General features: G+C 43.1%; 1 protein-coding gene and 1 pseudogene across 3 annotated transcripts in view; one reads left to right on the top strand and one right to left on the bottom strand.

Moving 5' to 3' along the window:
* The first annotated feature begins 1,368 nt into the window (after nt 1-1,368).
* Nucleotides 1,369-23,591, top strand: part of DNAJA3 (DnaJ heat shock protein family (Hsp40) member A3) — a 28,389-nt gene continuing 6,166 nt past the window's right edge. For both annotated transcript variants that reach the window (XM_084882359.1, XM_084882358.1), the window contains exons 1-8: nt 1,369-1,631; nt 7,178-7,311; nt 13,374-13,457; nt 14,448-14,648; nt 15,634-15,786; nt 20,435-20,582; nt 21,634-21,698; nt 23,328-23,456. In XM_084882359.1, coding sequence (XP_084738485.1) covers nt 1,421-1,631; nt 7,178-7,311; nt 13,374-13,457; nt 14,448-14,648; nt 15,634-15,786; nt 20,435-20,582; nt 21,634-21,698; nt 23,328-23,456 — 1,125 coding nt within the window. In that variant the 5' untranslated portion in view covers nt 1,369-1,420. The remainder of the gene's footprint in view (nt 1,632-7,177; nt 7,312-13,373; nt 13,458-14,447; nt 14,649-15,633; nt 15,787-20,434; nt 20,583-21,633; nt 21,699-23,327; nt 23,457-23,591) is intronic.
* On the bottom strand, nt 12,526-13,363 carry LOC311621950 (large ribosomal subunit protein eL37-like; annotated as a pseudogene). The gene has a single exon. The product of its transcript is annotated as a large ribosomal subunit protein eL37-like (transcript).

Here is a 23,591-nt window from a genome sequence, read left to right as displayed (position 1 = left end):
CTTGACCAGAATCGAACCTGGGACTCTTCAGTCCACAGGCAACGCTCTATCCACTGAGCCAAACCAGTCAGGGCCATTGCTTGATTCTTATAAGAGCCCTGACTGGGGACTGAATTCATACCTTGATTGATTCTTGTATATGCCCTGACTGGGTATTGAACTTGAAACCTTGGCACATCTGGAGGATACTCCAACCAACTGAGCTACCTGGCCAGGGTCTGGGCAGTGGTTTTTAAACTTTGAATCTTAGAGCCAGTGGAGAATTTTATTGATGAAAGCTATGGATTAACATACACATACACAAAAATTTAGTGTACAATGGGGAGAGACAAAGAGCACAGATCATCTTAAAACCATTCATGAATCTTGAGGTTCCCTTTCTATTATTTGTGGTGGGAGTGTGCAGATTTACTAGGCAAGATTTACCTTCCTGGCTTTATCCTCATCACACTCTAAGTTTAGGGTTTAAGCAAACAGTGTACCACTTTCCATCTTTAGACATCTGCTTTTGAACCTCTTGCTTCTTGGAGTAATCTTCCCCTACATGCCTACCTGACTCCCTTTATTATTTTTTTTATTTTATTTTTTTACCGGAATGATACTTCTCAGATGCTTTCCCTGGCACCTCAACCCCCCAACCTCCGAGAAACCCTTTCACCTGTGTGCAATCTATTCAAAACCTACTACCATAGCAATGAGTTACTGAGGAGCCTGCCTTTCTCCACTCACCGTTGTGCTCCATCAGATCAGGGACGTTATGTCATTCATTGTATTCTCAATACGTAGTAGAGCCTCACAACTTTTATTTGTTTGGGGGAACTGGGGTCTTACTCTGCGACCTGCAAGTTCACTACTGATTTGGAGACTAACATGCTCAGGAGAGACCTGAGCGACCAAAGGCAGCCGCGTGGGAAATCAGCCAGAGAAAGTGAGCCTGAGGACAGGCTTTGGGAGTAGAAACATCGAGCCCCTGTGCAGACACCGGGTGAGTAACGCTCAAGCCAAAAGTCAGGGTCAGGAGAAAGGAAGCCGCGCACTGTATGCTGGGATCTGCAAGACAGACGCCGAAAGGCATGCTGGGATTTGTAGTCCTGTTCCTTGTTAGGCGCCTCAGTTACATTCAGCCATGTCCTTAAACAGATAAGGTGCAGTCTTGATTATCCAGCACATAATTACGAGGTTCTCCAGGGCAACTATGTCTGGCAGTAGTCTTCAGAGCAAATCTCATTTCAGCTTTGGCTACCAAGAAGAAAACGCATTAGATACGGCTCTACGTGCGCACGCTACAATTCCTGCGTGCGCGTTGCAGTAGGTCGCGCCTCCTCTCCCTCCCGGCTGCGCCAACGCAGCGCATGCGCGAGTTGTCCACGTGAGGCCCTCCTAGAGCCGGGTGGCGCAGGCGTAGTGTCCCCGGGCCAAGATGGCGGCGCGGTGCTCCACACGCTGGTTGCTGGTGGCTGTGGGAACCCCGCGGCCGCCGGCTGCAGCGGGGACAGGGGCCCGGCCGCCCAGGGCGGGCGTAGTGGGGGCGTCGCTGGGCCGCAAGCTGAGCGTTGCTGCTTTCGCTCCTTCCCTGGGAACTCGCGGCCAAGGGGCGCTGCTGACATTGAGACCCGGTGTCAGCCTCACAGGTGAGGGCAGGCTCCGGCGCCCGAGCAGGGGCTCCAAGGCCCGGAAGGGAGTGACTCTCACCTCGCTCCAGTTACGGGGGTAGCGGGGTGAAGGGTGATGAACTGATGCGTATGTGGAATTGCTTGGGGGGCGGGCAAGCAGGAGGCCCCAGTGACTGACTACTCGGTGAACGAGATTTGCTGCCGGGAGCTCCCGGCGGCGAGGGTGAAACGTCCCGTAGGCCGTGAACCTTCACCTCAGTGTCAACATTTTGGAGGCCTCTTTCCTGCCTGCCGCTGCGCCCTGTCCCCGTTCCTTTCTCTCCCTGCACCTTCTAGCCTGTGGCGGAAGGGAGGAGGTCCCTGCCCTTCGGTGAGCATCTCCTCTAGTGCTAGCAGGCACTTCGTACCTCATCTTACTTCGCAGGAACAGCACCCTGCAAGGTGGGAATTACTGTCATCCCTGTCTTAAAGAATGGGAAATTGAAATTCTAGCAGAGGAGCTGACTTGCCCAAGGTCATAAAGTTAGATTAAGAAAAGTTGTCCCAAGCCCAGAACTGTACTTTCATAGTTTCTACGCTTCCCACCACATGGTATAAGTTAAGATTAACATTGAACAGTCTCTTTGAGAAGTCCTTAAGTTGGTAACTGTATTTAAAAAAAAAAAAATTCAAACGTTTATTGAGCACTTACTATGCACCAAGCATGAACATTTCCATGTGATAGACACTTGTTATTTACATTTTGTAGATTCAAAACAAAACAAAACAAAATTTAGGCTTGGATGTTAAACAACTTGCAGAATGTCATAAAGCTAAAAAGTGGTAAAACCTTGATTCAAAGCCTGCTGCTTACTTAATAGCCTGGGGTAATAGTGAATTAATATTTATTAAGGCTTTAGCTGCTTAGCCATGATAGTTTTTCATGTGTGTTGGATGACTTGCGTTTTTGTGAGAGAAGGAAGGAGGAATCATTGAACCTGAATGTGCCTGCATTGTGCTAGTTGTTTCTGTGCCCTGGAATTGTGTAAATGACATTTAAGCTATCTGTAACCTTACAACGGTGGTTGAAGGGCCCTGACAAGATAATCTCCTGTTGGGTTCCAGTTTTGTTAATGCTGTCATTCAACTATTAGTAATTGTGATTACTTCATACAGTGAGCACACTTAGCTCACCTGTGTGTGTGTTTGTGTGTGTGTGTGTGTGTGTGTGTGTGTATGAATTTAATCCCTTTGAGCCTCTTTCCTTACCTGAAAATTTATTCATTTGCAGGTATGTACTGAGAATCTGTCTTATACCATAGCCTCTGTTCTAAGTATTGGGGATACAAGGTTGGCTGTGATTTTGGTCAAGTTACCCATTTTATAATTTTGTTCTTGCCATCTGTATTGTCTCATAGATGGAGCAGTAGTCTGCCCAAGATTCCTCAGGATTTTTGGAGTGATGTCATTCTGTATTTCTCAGGATGAGTAAAAGTGGCCATTTTTATATTTTGCTAACATTTTCTAATGTCTAGCTAAATTTGTTCATATTACAACCCTAGCCGGTTTGGCTCTGTGGATAGAGCATCAGTCTGCAGACCGAAGGGTTCTGGGTTCGATTCTGGTCAAGGGCACGTACTTTGGTCGCAGGCTCCTCTTGGGCCCGGGCCCTGGTCAGGGTGCATGCAGGAGACAACCAATCAGTGTGTTTCTCTCTGTCTTTCTCTCTCTTCTTCCACTCTCTAAAAAAATCAATGGGAAAATATCCTCGGGTAAGTATTAACAACAACAACAACAACAAATTGTTCTTATTACATTTGTACAAGTTGGGGAGCATTTTAAAAAATATATATTTTTATTGATTTCAGAGAGAAGAAGGAAGAGGGAGAAAAATCAGTCATGAGAGAGAATCATCCATCAGCTGCCTCCTGCACACCCCCTACTGGGGATCCAGCCTGCAATACTGGGCTTATGCCCTGACCGGGAGGTCACAGGTTGATGCTCAACCACTGAGCCACACTGGCTCAACTGGAGAGCATTTTTGATAATTGTGTGTGAGTATGTGTGTGCATGCGTGTGTGTGTGAGTGTGTGAGAGACAGAGAAGTATTAAGTGCTGAGCCTTACATGTAGCCATTACTAAGGAACTGCAGTCAGCCATCCTTTTACCGGTATCCCAAGAGAGCCCACAGGCCAAAATAGGTATGTTTTGTATCAGGTGAGAGGTGGCCTCCTTCAAAGTGCATTCTGATACCACATTAAAGCAATCAACTTAGCTCTCAAATACTGGTCTGCGATTTCACCTCAAATCAAGTAGTACAATGAGATGACATAGAGACACTTGATTTTTCTCCCAGGCACAGAAAGAAGGCAGTTATTTAGCAGCTAGCCAGTATGTGCCCTGGTCAGAAATCTCACACCTCTTGGTGTACAGGACAGTGCTCCAACTAACCGAGTCTAGGCTATCGCTTATCTTGCCTCCTTTCTCCATATGCTCAGCATCCTGGTTGTCTTTTATGCTCAGGTTAATTTTAAGCAGTGTCCCAGTCCTCCTTGTTTGTTTTGTTTTTGAGAGCTCTTCCTCATGCAAACCTGATCGCTTCTCTAAACACTTGCAGTGGCTTCCTATTGCCCTCAGTATAAAATCTAGACTCTCAGCATAGCTTAGAGGCCCTTCTGTTTATTTCTAGGCCCCATTGATCATCATCATTTCTACTCACCCCACCTCTATATATCATCCCGCCATCACCACAAACACCATACAGAGGCTGGAGCCTCACATGCATACACGTTTCCAGTCTAGTACCTGCAGTTCCTGAGTGTTCAGGAGTGAACCACTCCCTCTAAACCAAAGGAGATCATATGATTTAGTCACCAAACAGGGCACTTTTGAAAGTCAAAGGGGATGCTGTTGCAGATAATACCAGGACGACCAGGGTAAATCTGGATGGATATAAACCCCTCCTTAGTCTACAGTTTAACAGCAGGAGCCTTAAAAGACCTTCCTTGAACCTCTTAGATTGGGTTGCCAGTGGGTGATTTTTACCCTCCAAGGGATGTTTAGTCATGTCATTTTTAGCTGCCAACCGTAGAGTGGGAGAAGGGGTAGGTGATGCTACTGGTAACTAGTTGGCCAGTGGTGCTACTAAACATCCTATAAATATAAACTAGGTATGTTAGTGTGCTAAGGTCACCATAACAAAGTACTATAAACTGGGTGGTTTAAGCAACAGAAACTTAACTTTCCTTTTTTTCCTAGTTCTGGAAGCTAGAAGCCCAAGGTCAGTGTTTTGTCAGGATTGTTTCAAAGATCCTATCACCAAATACAGTCTCCTGAGGTGCTGGATGTTAGAACGTCAACATAGGGATTTGCAGGTGGGGCTCAAAATGGTTTTGACCAGCAAAAGGACAGCTCCTGCTTCCGTCCCCTGCTGAAACTGACCCGTCCTCCACTGTGGGAGGCTAGAAACCTTGGTTAGGTGACTATTTCGTGTATTTCTCACTCTGCCTGTCCTTATTCTAATCTATCTTCACACTGCCTTCCAGACTCCCCTGTGGGACTGCTGAACTTGGAGGCCTTGATTTTGACTCTTTTACTCATCTTATATCCTCAGTGCCTAGTACAGTGTTAAGATTTAAAAAAAAACAAACAAACATATATATATATATTAATATATATATATATTATTTTTTAAATATATATATTTTATTGATTTTTTTACAGAGAGGAAGGGAGAGAGAGAGCTAGAAACGTCGATGAGAGAGAAACATCGATCAGCTGCCTTCTGCACACCCCCTACCGGGGATGTGCCCGCAACCAAGGTACATGATCCTGCCTGGAATAGAACCTGAGACCTTTCAGTACGCAGACCGATGCTCTACCACTGAGCCAAACCGGCCTCGGCCAGTGTTAAGATCTTGAGTAAATGTAAGCTCCAGGAGGGCAGTGCCTTTGAATGGCTTGCTGTCATATCCCCAGCATGAAGCCTAGTGCTTGGTAGGGGCTCAGTGAGCATTTGCTGAATGAATAAATTGTGAATACAGAAGCTTATCCTCTCCAGACTAACGTTTGACTTAAAAACATGTAGCTGCCTCATGATCCTCATTTTTGACCCTCTTATTCCTTCTGCCTTAACACCCCCCTCCTTTCTTCCAGTTGTCACAGGATGGTTGGGGGAGAGGAGGCTTCACTCTGTGACAGCAATGTTAGCGTTCTGCTTCATGCACAAAGGGCAGTCGAGTAGATGTGTGTGTTGGCCTTTCCACCTAGCTGCTGATGCAAGAGCCTGAAAAGAGGCAGGGCACATGGCCACCTGCCTTTGCTTTGATTCCTTTCAGGTTGTCTGCCTGTGGTAAACAGAGGTTCTGGCACAGGGCTTCTTAGTCTTGTGTGCCTATACATGTATTATTTTTAGGGGAGGAAGTCAATGCTTTTATTAGATTCTCTGAGAGATGTGTGATTCTAAAGGCTACTGAGAACCGTTTAATTAACACAGTGGTTCCCAAACGTGAGCATTCTCAGGATCATCACCTGGAGGGCTTGTAGAACACGGCCTGCTGGGAGCCACCTTCAGAATTTCTGATTTAGGATAGCGGCGGGGAGGGGGCCTGAAAATGTGCATTTGCAATAGGCTGATGCTGCTGTTTCTGGGACCACACTCTGGCACCACCCTCTCCTGTGAGCATATCCAAGGTTGCTTGGTAGAGGGAAAGAACCGGAGGAGTTATTAAGCATTACGTGAGATGAAGTCTATGAAAATACCTGGCATGTGGGGGTTCTCAAGCAGTGTAATGGGGGTTAACTCCCTTTTTAATCATCTCCCTGTGCAGCTTCCATCTAGGATACAGTTTGTTTTATGGTTTAATGAGCTGCATTGGTAGTTTAATCCAGCAGGATCAGCCCCACCCAGTGTTATATTCTTTGTATACAGTGGCCTTAGCCATTTAAAAAATATATTTTTGATTTCAGAGAGGAAGGGAGAAAAAGAGAGAGAAAGAAACATCAATTATGAGAGAGAATCATTGATCGGCTGCCTTCTGTACGCCCCACAGTGGGGATTGAGCCCGCAACCCTGGCATGTGCCCTGATCAGGAATCTAACCATGACCTTCTGGTTCATAGATCGATGCTCAACCACTGAGCTACATCAGCTGTGCTGGCCTTAGCCATTAAAAAAAAAAAAAAAAAAAAAAAATATATATATATATATATATATATATATATATATATAAATTTATTTCAGAGAGGAAGGGGGGAGAGGGAGAGAGAGGGAGAGAGAGAAGCATCAGTGATGAGAGAGAATCATTGATTGGCTGCCTCCTGTACGCCCCACACTGGGGATCAAGCCCACAACCCTGGGCATGTGCCCTGACTGAAATTGAACTGTGACCTCCTGGTTCATAGATTAACGCTCAACCATTGAGCCACACCAGCCAGACACCTTAGCCATTTTTGAAGTGCAGTGGAGAACAGGCTCTAAGTTGTGATCTATTTGTTACTTCACAGGTATAACCTGGGTAGTTTACTCACAATTTCCTTTTGTTGAGCATATTCCCAAGTGATTTTCTTTTCTTTTTTCTTTTTTAGGAGTAAAAAGTTACCCTTTTGTTTGTACTGCCTCTTTCCACACGAGTACCCCTCTGGCCAAAGAGGATTATTACCAGATATTAGGAGTGCCCCGAAATGCCAGCCAGAAAGAGATCAAGAAAGCCTATTACCAGGTCTGTATGAAAGCCAGATTTTAGAGACGAGATTGTAGAAGGAATGTTATTGATTAGTTTGATACTGATTAGTGCCATGTGTATACGCCCATATGAATAGAACACAGGTTGCTGATAGTATAGAATGATATGATAAAGATGGGCTTTGTTGAACTGTGTCTTTTAGTGCATGATACTGTACCCATTAATGCTTCAGAAAAGAGATAAAAAATGTTTTTTCACAGCTGTGTGGTTTTTAAAAAATATATATTTTTATTGATTTCAGAGAAGAAGGGAGGGGAGAGAGAGAGAAACATCAATGATGACAGTCAATCATCGATCAGCTGCCTCTTGCATGTCCCACTCTGGGAATCAAAACCACAACTTGGGCATCGAACTGTTACCTCCTGGTTCATAGGTTGACACAGCCACGGAGCCATGCTGGCCTGGCCACAGCTGGGTTGTTTTTTCTTTTTTTCTTTTTTTAAATAGCTCGTTTTGTACTTAAATTTATTCTGTAGTAGGCATGCTAGTTTAAGTTTTAGGTAGTCATTTTTTGCATTCAGATAAAAGTTTATGGACTTAGAATTATTTCTTCTCTTAATTCAGAAAGTGTGAAATTTCCATCATCAGATCCCAGAATGTGTTTGTAAAGTGGCATGTGTGGTATTTAGACCAGTGGTTCCCAGGTTTTTGCTCTGATAAAAATTTTAAATAAAAATAAAAATGGGGACACCCGTGTAGGAATACCAACTTTTGTATTTTGTCTAATACTGATGTTAAAAATAACAACTACAGTCTATTAATATCGTTGGTAAGAGAAAGAGCATCTAAACACCATAAAAGTAGGAAAGCCACAATATCAGAATAAAGAAGAGATCTTTAAATTAAATAAAATACAAACTGAATACAAAAATAAATTGCCTTTATGAAAAATTTACTACAAGATTGTTTAAATTGAAAAAACAATTTTTTGTGGGTGAGCAAAAACTTTCCAAGGCCAATATATGTGAACCAAGTACTGATCAAGACAGACCTAACAGGTTATGGCTTGGATTGCTACTTCCTCCTCTTAATTTTTTTAAAGTGTCTAGTACACTGGTTTTTAATATATTTAGAATTGTATAATCATCATCACAATTTTAGAACATTTTCAACAACTTAAAAAGAAACCCCATACCATTAGCACTTAGACCCCATTCTTTCTCCTCTCCTTGCAGTTGCTAAACTTTCTACTCTATATATCAATATTTGCCTGGTCCAGACATTTCATAGAAATGAAATCCTACAACATATAGCCTTTAATGGCTGTCTTCTTTCACTTTAGCATATTTTCAAGGTTCATCCATGTTGTTACTTCATTCCTTTTTTTTTTATATATATATATATAAATATATATATATATATATATATATATATATATATATATATATATATTTTATTGATTTTGTACAGAGAGGAAGAGAGAGAGATAGAGAGTTAGAAACATTGATGAGAGAGAGTCATTGATCTGCTGCCTCTTGCACACCCCCTACTGGGGATATGCCTGCAACCAAGGTATATGCCTTTGACCGGAATCGAACCCAGGACCCTTCAGTCCCCAAGCCAACGCTCTATCCATTGAGCCAAACCGGTTTTGGCTTCATTCCTTTTTAAAAAAAAAAAAAAAAAATTTTTTTTTATTAATTTCAGAGATGGAGAGAGAGAAACATCAATGATGAGAGAAAATCATTGATTGGCTGTCTCTTGCATACCCTACACTAGGGATCAAGCCTGCAACTCGGGCATGTGCTCTCACTGGGAATAGAACCGTGATCTCTTGGTTCGTAGATCAGTGCACAGTTACTGAACCACGCTGGTTGGACTACTTCATTCCTTTTAATGGTCAAATAATATTTCATTACCTGGATATGCTACATTTATTTGTCCATTCATCAGTTGATGGATATTTGGATTGTTCCCATTTTTTTGCTGTTAGGAGTAGTGGTACTGTGAATATCCATGTATAATTTTTGTTTTCATTACTCTTGGATATATATTCTTATACATATATTAGTGGCCCAGTGCACGAAATTTATGCATGGGTGTGTGTGTGTGTGTGTGTGTGTGTGTGTGTCTGTGTCTGTCTCATATCCCTCAGCCTGGTCTACACCCTTTTCAGTCTGGAACCCCTTATGAGATGTCCAACTGCCGATTTAGTTGGACATCCCAATTACAATCTGGGACCGCTGGCTCCTAACCACTCACCTGCCGGCCTGCTTACTCCCAACCCTCCCCCGCTCCCCCTGGCCTGCTTGCCCCCAACTGTCCCCCATGCCAGCCTGCTCACCCTCAACTGCCCCTCACCACCAGCCTGCTCGCCCCCAACTGCCCTCCCCTGCTGGCCTGATTGTACCTAACAGCCTCTGCCTTGGGCCACCGTGGCTTTGTCCCAAAGAAAGAAAGAACACCGGAAGTTCTCCCAGTCTAATTTGCATATTGCCCTTTTATTAGTATAGACCCGTGGTTGGCAAACTGCGGCTCTCGAGCTGCATGCAGCTCTTTGGGCCCTTGAGTGTGGCTCTTCCACAAAATACCACGGCCTGGGCGAGTCTATTTTGAAGAAGTGGCGTTAGAAGAAGTTTAAGTTTAAAAAAATTGGCTCTCAAAAGAAATTTCAATTGTAGTGATATTTGGCTCTGTTGACTAATGAGTTTGCTGACCACTGGTATAGACAAATGAATAGAATTCCTGGGTCAAATGATAACTTGGTATTTAACCTTTTAAGGAACTATTAGACTATTTTCCAAAGTAGCTGCACCATTTTACATTCCCACCAGCAGTGTATAAGGCTTCCAATTTCTCTACATCTTGGCCAACACTATCTTTTTTATGCTAGCCACCCTTGTGGGTGTGAAGTGGTGTCTCAGTGTGGTTTTTGATTTGCTTTTTCGTGATGGCTAATGACATTAAGCATCTTTTCATGTGATTACCAGCCATTTGTTGTAAATATTATTCATACCCTTTGCTCATTTTTCTGAGTTATCTTTTTTAAAAAAAAATATATTTTATTGATTTTGTACAGAGAGGAAGGGAGAGAGATAGAGAGCTAGAAACATCGATGAGAGAGAGTCATCGATCAGCTGCCTCTTGCACACCCCCTACTGGGGATATGCCCTTAGCCAAGGTACATGCCCTTGACTGGAATTGAACCCGGGTCCCTTCAGTCCCCAAGCCGACGCTCTATCCATTGAGCCAAACCAGTCTCGGCCTGAGTTATCTTTTTATTACTGGGATGTAATGGAATGAACAAAGCCACAAGGAAGGCAGAGATCCTAGTGTGGGAAGAGTGAATAGCACGTCTCTTTTGAGCTGGAGGGTAAGGTATATGATGCAAGGATAGGAGAAGCTTAACAAAATGGAGGCTGTGACCAAATTAATGGGGCATTTGAGACCCTTAACAAGTGCTACAGCCTTCATTTAGAAGAGAGTAGGAAACCATTTAAGGTTTTATTGTGGAAATAAAAAGATCAGATAAAGCTGTGCAACTTAAAACTGTAAGTTTTTTTTTTTACTTTTTTTTTTTAAATTCTATGTGAATCATTTTTTAAAATATATTTTTTAAATTGATTTTGTACAGAGAGGAAGGGAGAGAGATAGAGAGTTAGAAACATCAATGAGAGAGAGTCATTGATCAGCTGGCTCTTGCACATCCCCTACTGGGGATATGCCCGCAACCAAGGTCCATGCCCTTGACCGGAATCGAACCCAGGTCCCTTCAGTCCCCAAGCCGATGCTCTATCCATTGAGCCAAACTGGTCTCGGCAAAACTGGAAGTTTTTAAAGATGTTTTTATAGAGCAATTACTGGACTCATCTTTTTTTAAAAAATATATTTTTATTGATTTCAGAGAGGAAGGGAGAGGAAGAGACAGATAGAAACATCAATGATGAGAGAGAAGCACCATTTGGCTGTTACCTGCATGAACCCCACTGGGAACTGAGCTGCAACCTGGGCATGTGCCCTTGACCGGAATCGAATCCAGGACCCTTCAATTCACAGGCCAACACTCACTGTCTATTGAACCAAACTGGCTAGGACTCAGATAATTTTTAAAAACATATTTTTAATGATTTCAGAGAGCAAGGGAGAAGGGGGGGGGGGGAGAGAGAGAGAGAGAGAGAGAGAGAGAGAGAGAGAGAGAGAGAAAGAGAAAGAGAAAGAGAAAGAAAGAAACATTAACGATGAGAGAGAATAGTTGATCTGCTGCCTCCTGTACATCCCCCACTGAGGACTGAGCCCCCAACCTGGGTATGTGCCTTGACCAGGAATCAAACTAGTGACCTCTTGGCTCATAGGTCGACACTCAATCACTGAGCCATACCTGGCCAGGCTGGACTCAGATCTTGATAAATCCTAATGGTAAGAGGCTTGGTGAGATAGGACACAGATCCAAGGTCACACAGTAATATATAGCATACGTGAGACTAACGTACAGATCTTTCTGATTATAAAAGGCCTCTTTGCTCCTTGTGTGAATCTCATGCTTTAGCATATCTTGTCTTGGAGTTTGGGACCTGCCAGTAGATAGATATATCCTGCCTTGGAGTTGGAACCAGCCTTGCCTTGTAGCCTGGCCATTCTTGGGACCCCTTCCTCCAACCCCAAACCCCTTAGTGCTTAGCTCACAGCCTCTGACATGCATCCATATGCTGGTGTGGGGACCAGCATCTCCAGAAGCAGATTAAGCAGCCAGCTGCTGGCAATGACGGAGCCAGACAGCCTCCTCAGACACTGTCTGCTTTAGGATTCTGTTTCTGTGCACCTCCTTGCCATCACATAAGGGACCTGTGGTAATCCAAACTTGGAAGGCCAGGAGTCTAGCAAACAGTGGTGAACACCTACAAAGCACACACTACTCAGCACAGCCAGAAGGTAACCTTCGCTTTAGAGCTGCTCAGCACACCTATATGCTCTGGACAGCCAAGTGAGATTTAGTGTGTGTGTTTTTTTTAAATTTAATTTAATTAAAAAATTTTTATTTTTTTAAATATATTTTATTGATTTTGTACAGAGAGGAAGGGAGAGAGATAGTTAGAAACATCGATGAGAGAGAGTCATCGATCAGCTGCCTCTTGCACACCCCCTACTGGGGATATGCCTGCAACCAAGGTACATGCCCTTGACCGGAATCGAACCCGGGACCTTTCAGTCCCCAAGCCGACCCTCTATCCATTGAGCCAAACCGGTTTCGGCTAATTTAATTAAAAAAATTTTAAACCATGACATTTATTGCATGACTAATCATTGAAATTCTTAAGATGAACTGGATGCAGCAACTTCTGCCCTCCTGGTTTAGGTGTCGTTCCTTCACGGAATCCATGCCTGAATCTAAGGTTCACAATTTTTAGGTGCCTCATGTGACCAGTTCTGGTAGTGTTTCGTCATTTAGCCTCGGCATCCAGTATACTTCCTCTTGCATTGGCGGGATAGCCACACTTGCCGCAGGTGGACTTCTACAGGTGGAGGCGTCGAGCACTGTGGTGACACAGTGTGTGCGTCTTGTTGCGGTGCTTGCGGAATGATGAGGTCCCCTTCGTCATCTTGCTTCTGCTGCTAAGACCAAAGAGCAAGACTTGGTTTTGTTTTTAATATTTAAATATATGTTTTGAATATATTCCTCTTATTCAGAATTCAAAAAGTACAAGGTAGTAAACATTGAAGTCTTCTTTTCTATTCATCCATATTCCTCCTGTAGCAGTGTTACCAGTTTAATTGTGTGTTCTTCCAAAAATCTATTCATCCAGTCGTTTTCCTCTCTTTTTGACATAGATGAAAGTGTACCAGATACACTATTCTGCATCTTTCACAAAAATGTTCAAGTTCTAAATAATTAGTTATTTTTGGTAGAGATTTGTTGTAGTTAAAAAATGTATACATACCTCAGATTTGAAGACATAGTTTATTTTGTTGTCTTAAATCTTGTTGCTATTTGTAAAGTTTTGGAGAGACAACTACTATGGAGACGAAGTTGTGACAGGTATTTGGGATTCAGTTTTAGTAATCATTTTGTATTCACAGTAATTTACCATTTCCTCCCATAGCTTGCCAAGAAATATCACCCAGACACAAATAAGGATGATCCCAAAGCCAAGGAGAAGTTTTCCCAGCTGGCAGAAGCCTATGAGGTAACTTGAACCATTGGTGTGCGCATCACTGTGATTTAGCTGCATGTATGCTTCAGAGTGTGCTGCACTGAGCAACCTGATGTGTCCTGAGTTCCAGTATGAAGGCTTTGTCCCTGCACCAGCTCATCTTGTTAAAGAAAAAAGATTCCCAGGACTCACACTAGATCTAACTTGGAATCTCAACCAAAAACAAGGTCCATTCTATATTAACAAAGCTTGGACTTGTAGCTGGGTCTGGGAACACCTTGCTGGATTAATTGTGCACCTATTTGATCGTCCCTCTCCTACTTAGGGCATTGCTTTCTGGAGGGAATGGTGGGTCCTGTAAAAGTAGAAGACCAACACTGCCCTAGAGGAATTTAAAATGTAATCCAGGACAAGAACATACATGAAACTACTGAACAATTCCGGAGTTATTTAATTGTGGACTTCTTGCCCTGGCCATTGTTGCTAAGTGGTTAGAGTGTTGGCCTGAGCTCTGAAGGGTCTCGGGTTCAATTTCCAGTCAAAGGCACATACATGGGTTGTAGGTTCAATCCCTAGGCCTAGTCGGGGCACATGGGGGAGGTAACCACTCGATGTGTCTCTTTCACATTGAAGTTTCTCTCCCCCCCCTTCTACTTTCTCTGAAGAGCAATGAAAAAAATAACCCATAGGTGAGGATTAAATAAGTAAATAAGAGTGGGCCTTCTTCCCAGATTCTGACCATGCCAAAAGAGTTCAGAATATATAGGATATCAGAATATATAGGATATATCTGCTCTTTGTGTATGTACATTGGCCCCCCAACCTTTTGAGAGTAAATCACAGACTTTGTATCTCTTCATTCCCAAGTATTTCAATATTTTCTAAGAATAAGAACTTTCTCATAACTATAGTATTGTCAAACTCAGAACGTTTATTGTTGATAGTGTCATTGTCTGTACTTGGTGTCTGTCCCTGGGTCTCTGAAGACCTGGGAACACCTAACTGCTGTGCCTTTTCTGGAAGGTGCTGAGTGACGAAGTGAAGAGGAAGCAATATGACGCCTACGGCTCCTCTGGCTTTGATCCGGGGGCTGGTGGCTCTGGGCAGAGCTACTGGAAGGGAGGCCCCACTGTCGACCCAGAGGAGCTCTTCAGGAAGATCTTTGGGGAATTTTCATCATCTTCCTTTGGAGATTTCCAGAGTGTATTCAGTCAGCCTCAGGAGGTAAGCTCATTTTGAAGAACCATTCAAATTTTAGCTGCTAAGTGTAAACAGATTTCATCAATTTCTGTTTCTCAAAGAAAAGGCAAAGCAGCTTAAATGTTATGGTCTGGCGGCAGCCATTTTGACAGGAAGTAATTTCAAAATTTGAAAAATCATATAGGTAATGTACTATGTTGTACATCTCTTTTGACTTGAGTATTACTGTTGCTTAACCAGGCAGCACCTAAGGCTCTTAGAGTCCATTATTAGGGTATATTTTATCCAGGAGAGCTCAATCTAACAGGAAGACATTCCCAGTCCTACTTCCATATTTATGTCCTAATAAGACATTCTCAGAGTTGAAGAGAAAGGGGGAATATTTATGACTTAAGTTATGATTGTGAATTATTTGAACTCTTTGTAAGAACTGTATACAAGTATTATTTGTGAACAATTTGTTAAAAAGTGCATTTTTACTTAAAACAAACATTACCTCTTAAAAGTCCTAAGGAGTAGGGCATAAACAGTTAAGTCCCATCTATTCTTACTTTGCAAAGTACAGATAAGTAGAGCAGTGGCCAAGTTAGGTGACTAGAGAGGAAAGAGATGAATAGGGAGAGGACAGAGGATTTTTAGGGCAGTGAAAATACTCTCTTTGATCTGTAATGATGTACTGTATATACTTGTCATTATGCATTTGTCTAGATCCATATACTAGTAATGTACAACACCAAGAGTGAATCCTAAGGTAAACTGTGGGCTTTGGGTATTTATGTGTCAGTGTAGGTTTATCCTCGATTAAACAATGTACCACCTGGTGAGTGATGATGATGGGAGAAATTGTATATGAGTGGGGACAAGGTGTATGTGGGAAATTTCTGTACCTTTCTTTCAATTTTTGTTCTTTAAAAAAATAAAATCTTTAAAAGTAAAGTAACTGCAAACTGCTGGCTAGTACCCTCCCCTATTTTAAGACAGATGACAGGCCATCCCTTGATTTCTCTAGTTTATCATGGATTTGACCTTCAATCAAGCTGCCAAGGGTGTCAACAAGGAGATCACTGTGAACATCACGGATACCTGTGAGCGGTGCAATGGCAAGGGGAATGAGCCTGGCACCAAGGTGCAGCATTGCCACTACTGCGGTGGCTCCGGCATGGTAAGAGCAAGTTAGAGCTGCCCCCTCCCGCCACCCCCCACCTCCCAGCTACTCGGGACTCCTACCTCATGCCCATCCATAGTCCCCACCATTCCTTTTCTCTCTGTTTCTGTGAATATTTTTTTAAAAATATATCTTATTGATATTTTACAGAGAGGAAGGGAGAGAGACAGAGAGCTAGAAACGTCGATGAGAGAGAAACTTCGACCAGCTGCCTCCTGCACACCCGCCACCAGGGATGTGCCCGCAACCAATGTACATGCCCCTGACCGGAATTGAACCTGGGACCCTTCAGTCCACAGACCGACGCTCTACCACTGAGCCAAACCGGTTTCGGCACTGTGAATATTTTTTTGAGCAGTACCTAGGGCTTTGAGAATTCATAACTACATGGTACTGTTTTATCTAGAACCTTTTGTATTTTTCCAAGCATGCTCTGTCTTAGTCAGTAATACAGACAGAGCAAAAAAAAAAACAACTTATCTTCTTTCTCTAAAAATATGCTTTGGGATATTTTGGTAATAAAAAAAAACACCACCATATTTTTATTGGTTTCAGAGAAGAAGGGAGAGGGAGAGATAGAAACATGCCTCCTGTCCCCCTAACCCCCAGAAGATCGAGCCTGCAACCCGGATATGTGTCCTGATTGGGAATTGAACCATAACCTCCTGGTTCATAGATCAACGCTTAACCACTGGGCCATGCCAGCCAAACTGATATTTTGATAATTTGAATCTAAGTTGAGGTTGTTGGCTTTTTGTAATTTGTTGAGGTAATTCAAGTTTATAGAATAGTATAATCAAATCTGCAACCCAGTTAAATGCTCTTGACCGGGAATCAAAGCCGTGACCTTCTGGTACACGAGCTGACACTCTAAACACTTAAATATACCATCCAGGGCATAACTTTTTTCTTATTTATTTATTTATTTATTTTAAACTTTTATTTCAGAGAGGAAGGAGAGAGGGAGAGAGAGAGATAGAAACATCAATGATGAGAGAAAAATCATTGATTGGCTACCTTCTGCACGCCCCACACTGGGGATCAAGCCCACAACCTGGGCATGTGCCCTTGACCAGAATCTAACCTGGGACCCTTCAGTCCATAGGCCGACTGAGCCAAACCAGCTAGGGCATAACGTTTTTCTTTATATGACTTGTGTCCTTTGATTTGCACAACAGTGTATTTAATACACATGTTTTTGGTAATAAAAAAAAAATTTCAGGGGCTGGGGGAGGCTGGGGGAAGGTCAAAGGTGGGGGGAAAAGATATATGTACTACTATCAATATATGTAATACTTTAAACAATAAATAAATAAATAAATAAATAAATAAAATGCCAAAAAAATTTAAAAATTTGAAAGCTGTTAGGTTAATTAAAATGCAAGTGAGGCCCTAACTGGTTTGTTTCAGTTGGATACAGCGTCAGCCTGCGGACTCAAGGGTCCCAGGTAAGGTTCCAGTCAAGGACATGTACCTTGGTTGCAGGCATATCTCCAGTAGGAGGTGTGCAGGAGGCAGCTGATCGATGTTTCTCTCTCATCAATGTTTCTACCTCTCTATCCCTTTCCCTTCCTCTCTCTAAAAACTCAATAAAATGTATTTTAAAAAGATGCAAGTGAGGAGCTGATAGTGGCCACATATGCTAAGGCTTCACCAACTCTGGGAGGAGCTGGGGCGGCTCCTGAAGGATTGGGGGATTCTCTAGGGCACTTGTGTCAAACACAAGGCCCGCGGGCCAAATCCAGCCCGCCAGGCCTTGCAATGTGGCCCGCACCGCGCTGTCATCACTGCACTCCGCTGTCAGTTTATGACATTGTCAGTTTATGACTGTTCAGTAAACCATTCGGCCCGCGATTTAGGCTGGATTTTAGATTTTGGACCCTTCTCTGATTGAGTTCGACACCCCTACTCTAGGGGAAATAGGGAAAAGACATTCCGGGAGGAGGAGCCTGAGGAGCACCAGTGCCTCTAAGAGGAGTTGCTGCCTCATTGCTGCCAGGTACCCATGCTAGGGGGTGGGGACAGTAGGACAGGAGCCTGGAGTGGGAGGGGTTGGTAAAGTCAGCCCAGTTCTCCCTGTATGGCCATTAGGGAGTAGACAAAATAGCAGGGTCAGTGACCAGACTGGGGATTGCATTTAGTTGTCATTCTATTCTTTATTTTTCTGTTTTCCCAGCTTTCACTTTTGTAATTAGAGGAGAAATATTCTTTTAAAAATGTATTTGCTCAAGATAAGTAAATCTATCTATCTATCTATCTATATATATATAAAGCCTAAGTGACTGTCGCCATGATGCCCACTGCCAACCTCCCGCAGCCCCTCCCCCTGGCCGGCCCCCATCGGCCCCTGGTGCTACACCGTTTGTAGAGACCTGCTTCTGGGTTGGGGTTTCATACATAGCAGAACAGCTCCCTCCCTGCAAACTGAAAGTCAGCCCTCCACACAAGGGTTTGGCTCGCTCTGTCCTCTCCTCTCCCTTCCCCGGGGGCTGCCTGCCATGATGACAGGGTGGCAGCAGATGCAGCCCCTATCCCAGGAGGGCCGGCTCCCTCCTAGGGCCGGCTCCCTTCTCCCATGGTCGTTTCTGACCTGTCCCCACCCTCGCACAAATTCCTGCATGGCGCCTCTGGTAAACAAAGAAAATAAAACACATTTGCTCAGTTCCTAGGTATTTTGGGAACTTAGTGATTTTTTTTTTTTTTTTTTTTTTTTTTTTTTTTTTATGCTGTTGTATCGCAGGGCCAAGGTCTTTCCTTTGATGATGCTAGTAGATGTGTTTGGTGGCATTGTACATCGTTTTCTTACACAAACCGACCGCACACATCGTGTATGAGCTGAGGTTTTCAGTTTGGGTTTCTTTTGAGTACCCAGTCTTTTTAGGTTTCTAGGGTTTTCATTCCAGGCCTTTGACCGCTGTCTTTTTTTTTTTTTTTTTTAATAGTTTCCCACTAATTTTTTTTTTTTAATAAGTTTTTATTTTTCATATTATTACAAATGTTCCTTCCCCCCCCCCCCCACCATTGCTCTCCTCCACCAGGTTCCCACCCCACCCTCTGCCCTTTCCCCTCTCCCCATTGTCCTCATCCATAGGTGCACAGTTTATGTTCAGTCTCTTCCCACGCCCCCCTCTCCCCTTTTCCCCAAGAATCGTCAGTTCACTCCCCTTCCATACCTCTGATTCTATTATACTCAACAGTTAATATTGTTCATCAGATTTTTTTAATTTCCTTGGTTTTTAGATTCACTTGTTGATAATTACGTATTTGTTGTTCATAATTTTTATCTTTGTTTACTTTCTCTTCTGAAAGAACCCCCTTCAGCAATTCATATAATTCTGGTTTGGTGGTGATGAACTCCTTTAGCTTTTTTTTATTAGTGAAGCTCTTTATCTGGCCTTCGATTCTGAGTGATAGCTTTGCTGGGTAGCTTATTTTTGGCTGTAGGTTCTTGCTATTCATCACCTTGAATATTTCTTGCCATTCCCTTCTGGCCTGCATGGTTTCTGTTGAGAAGTCAGCTGACAATCGTATAGGTGCTCCTTTATAAGTTACTACCTTCTTTGCTCTTGCTTCTTTTAGTATTCTCTCTTTATCTTTTGCTCTTGGAATTTTAATAATGATGTGTCTCGGTGTGGTCCTCTTTGGATTCCTTTTGTTTGGAGTTCTGTGCGCTTCCTGGACTTGTAAGTCAAATTCTTTCACCAGGTGGGGGAAGTTTTCTGTCACTATTTCTTTCAGTATGTTTTCGATATCTTGCTCTCTCTCATCTTCTGGAACCCCCATAATTCTGATGTTGGTTCGCTTGAAGTTGTCCCAGAGGTTTCTTACATTATCTTCAATTTTCTGGATTCTCTTGCTTTCTAGCTTCTGTGGAGGAGTGTCTTCTGGCTCTTTATGTTCCAAATCTTTGACTTGATTCTTGCGATCTTCCCTTCTGTTTTTAGGACTCTGTAGAATATTTTTTATTTCAGACAATGTATTCTTTATTTCTTGTTGATCCCTTATCATTTCTTGTTGACTCCTTATTAATTCTAGTTGATCTCTTTTCATATCCTCATAGGCCTTATCCATCTTTTCTAGGAAATTCTTGAAAAACCTTATAAGCGTAGATTTGAACTCTATATCCAGACGCTTTTTGTCCTCCATTTCTTTCGTTTGTGATCTATTTTGTTGTCGCATTTCGCAGTTACAGATGGGACGGGGTTTCAGGGTGGAGCCTGCAGCTTTGGCTTCCGTCAGCCCCCGGAACTTAGTGATTTTGAATTCAGAAAGAAGTCAATAGGTTCTAGAAGGTTAGAGGTCAGATTAACAGTTTGAGCCTGTGCACCTGCTCCTGGTGTTCTCAGGCAGTATGTTTTAGTGCGTAGGCACACAGAACATGAGTTGTTGTGGGTTTCTTTTTAGAGAGAGAATAAAACACATTGATTTGTTCCACTTATTTATTTATACATTCATTGTATGTGCCCTGATAGGATCGAACCTGCAACCTTAACATTTGGGCACCAACCAGCTGAGCTGCCTGGCCAGAGTAGAACAAGAGTCTTGCGTGAAATATTTATATTGCACATCTTGTGGTCCAAAAGCCTTGGCTGTCAGAGTTCACCTGTGTACTTAAGGGTTTCACTTTTCTGCTCCTTTTTATCAGGAAACCATAAATACAGGCCCTTTTGTGATGCGCTCCACGTGTCGGAGATGTGGTGGCCGAGGCACCATCATCACAACTCCGTGTGTTATATGCAGAGGAGCAGGAGAGGCCAAGCAGAAGAAGAAAGTGGTTATCCCTGTGCCTGCAGGTGAGTTCTGGGCCCCTCCACACACAGGACTGAGAGCTGAAACGTCGTCTCCTTGTGATTTTCTCCAGTAAAAGCTAGTGTTAAGGCCCTAGAGCCCTGGGCTGGAAGAAGAATTAGGATCTCCTTGTATCTTTCTCTGCTCTAGTTAGCCTTAAAATATATACTTAAATGTCACTTGGGGGAGAAGGGACCTGACATGTTGACTCTTCCCCGTGCATGTGAAGGAGCTCCTTCATCTCCGTCTTTACTCCACAAGGCCAGCAGTGTCCCCATTGCTAGCCCAGTCTGCACCACCATCCCTCCGGAGGCAGGGGCAGCTGGAGACTGCTCTCCCCAGTTGGCTCTTATTCCCAGGGTGCTCTTTTCACAGGACAGTCTGATCATGCCGCTCACCCTGTGGAAGATCCTGCGGTGACTCGGGAGCAAAGAAAAGGCTGCTTCTCTTGGCCTGTGCTGGCCTCTCCAGCCTCCCTCTTATGAGCCTTCCCCTTGTTCCCTGCCCTACAGTCTTCCCAACTTCCCTCCAGCTCCTTGAACAAGACATAATGCCTCCTAGAACAGCCTTTCATATTGCTGTTCCTTGTGTCTGAAACTTGCTGTCCATCATCTTTTCAGCAGTTAACTCTGTTCTTTTGGGCTTCCCCCAGGGAAGCCACCTGGAACCCTTCCTATTCCTTACATTAGTCTGGAGCTGTGACGCTTTCCTTCTGAGAACATGGCTCTATTTGAAATAACTCATTTTAGAGTTGTTATTTGATTAATACTCATCTCTGCTACTGGACTAGACACTCCTTGAGGTACTACATGGCCCTGGTAAGAGGCAGGTGTTCAAGCTTCAGTTAATAAATGGAAGGTGCCTGTGTTTGGTTATGAGTTATTATATAGTGCAATGTTGAAAAGTTGTACTTGTTGCCATATTTAATAACTGGTGTTCTCATTAACGAGAAACAGGAATGAGGAAGGCTTCCAGTGGCTTGAATCTTGAGTGGAAAATGCCATGGGAGATCTCCAAATAATCATTCTTCTTTTGAACTTTTGTTCTCACTCGCAGGAGTTGAGGATGGCCAGACTGTGAGGATGCCTGTAGGAAAAAGAGAAATTTTCATCACGTTCAGGGTAGGTGCTCCGCTTGCACAGCCTCTGTTGGGCCTTACTGTTGTGGAGAAATGCGGCCAAGGCTTCTCATGGAGAGGTGGAGCTTCATGCGATACGTTCTGCCAACCGAGTTTCCAAGGAGAACAGTGGCCACTTGGGTGGGGTTATTAAATATGTTATCATCAATCTTTTGTGCTAGGTGTGGAGAGAATAGAGTTACTTTAAGATATTTATTAGTTGGAAACAAACATAAAAATACAGAAAACATCTTGTGTTTTTTACTTATGTATCAAATTGTTGGAAGGGACGGTAAGTCTCAAAGTATATACAGCTTTGCCCTTGTATATACCCACTCTGTATATACAAGGGAAAACCTGGTTTTCTGAGAAAAGGGAAACCTTACAGGAGAAAATGGCTTCTACTGGCAATTCCACTAGCTACATACCTGAGAAAAGCCCACACAGGTGCAGCAGGCAGAAGCACAAGATGTGTGTGATGCCTCATTCATTGTAGCCAGACGCTGACAACAACCCTCTGTCCTTGGAGAATAGAATGGTGGGTGAACTGCTCTGCGGTTGCAGACAGCTGAAGAGCAGTCAGAAGGAAGAAACTGGACCACATGTGTAACAAGGCTTCTCAGTTACAAAGAGGAGGGAAAGAGAGGTTGAAAGAGGGTGTAAGGAAGTTAATTATATAACCTTTTAAAGCACTTGATGATGTAATATAATAACGACACACAAGTATGTAGTAAAAGTTAAAAGATGCTTGTAGGAATGATAAATACTAAATTCAGCAATGTAGTTAACTCTGGAGAGGTGAGGAGGAAGCATGGAGACTTCACCTGCATTTATAACATCTTATTTGTAGTAGTATATATTTACTTTGTACTTTATACTACAATATATACATGTGAAATATTTCATGATTTAAAACTAATTAAAACTAATATTCTAGACTGAGAAAGACAAAGACAGCAAGCTGGAAGCCAGAGATAAGAAAAGTTTGGTAGTCTGACCGGTGTTGCTCAGTTCATGACTTCTGAACCAGAAGGTCATGGTTCAATTCGTGGTCAGGGTACATGCCCGGGTTATGGACTCGATCCCCAGTAGGGGGTGTACAGGAGGTAGCTAGCTAATTAGTGATTCTCTCATCATTGATGTTTCTTTCCCTCCCTCTCTCTTCCTCTCTGAAGTCAATAAAAATATTTTAAATTTAAAATACACACAAAAAAACCCCCAGTACTTACAAAATCAAAATAATTCTAGTGTTGACAGTCTGTCTTAAAGGTAATTTGTGCCAAATGACCATTTGGAAAACTATTTTTGCCTTTGTAGGTTCATTAGTCTGTGTTCCTCTTTACCTTCTAGTAAAGTAAGATTTTTTAAATGTTCTGTAAGCCAGTTTTACTTTATTTCTGTTCATACTTGAATGGCTTGATCTGAGCCTGAGGAAATCTAGGCACTCTTGCATTATAGTATAGAAATGGACCTGAGGTGTAACCTGGCATAGTGCTTCACTTTGTGAGTGTGCTCTCCTCCTCATGCCGCACTCCAAGCGTAGAGGCATGTCACTGGCCCTGAGCTCAGGCTGCTGACACAGGCTGATGTCTGGTTTCCGTGTATAATGCCCGTCTCTTGTGTTTGATCCTAGGTGGAGAAAAGCCCCGTGTTCCGGAGGGACGGCGCAGACATCCACTCTGACCTCTTTATTTCCATAGCTCAGGCTCTTCTTGGGGGCACAGCCCGAGCCCAGGGCCTGTACGAGACAATCAATGTGACGGTAAGAGGCAAAATTGTCTTCACCACCCTCCTGCTTCATTGCTTCCTTTCTTTTTCTTTTCCCTTGAAATGGAAAATGGCTGACAAGTGGCTAGAACCTATAAACAACCAACATGTCAGGGATTCAGGGGAAATG

Source organism: Pipistrellus hanaki, assembly GCF_964339955.1.
Source record: "Pipistrellus hanaki genome assembly, chromosome: 4".
In the NCBI taxonomy this organism is placed as follows: domain Eukaryota; kingdom Metazoa; phylum Chordata; class Mammalia; order Chiroptera; family Vespertilionidae; genus Pipistrellus; species Pipistrellus hanaki.
The sequence above is the reverse complement of the archived record's forward strand: the minus strand, read 5'-3'. Positions and strand labels throughout refer to the sequence as shown.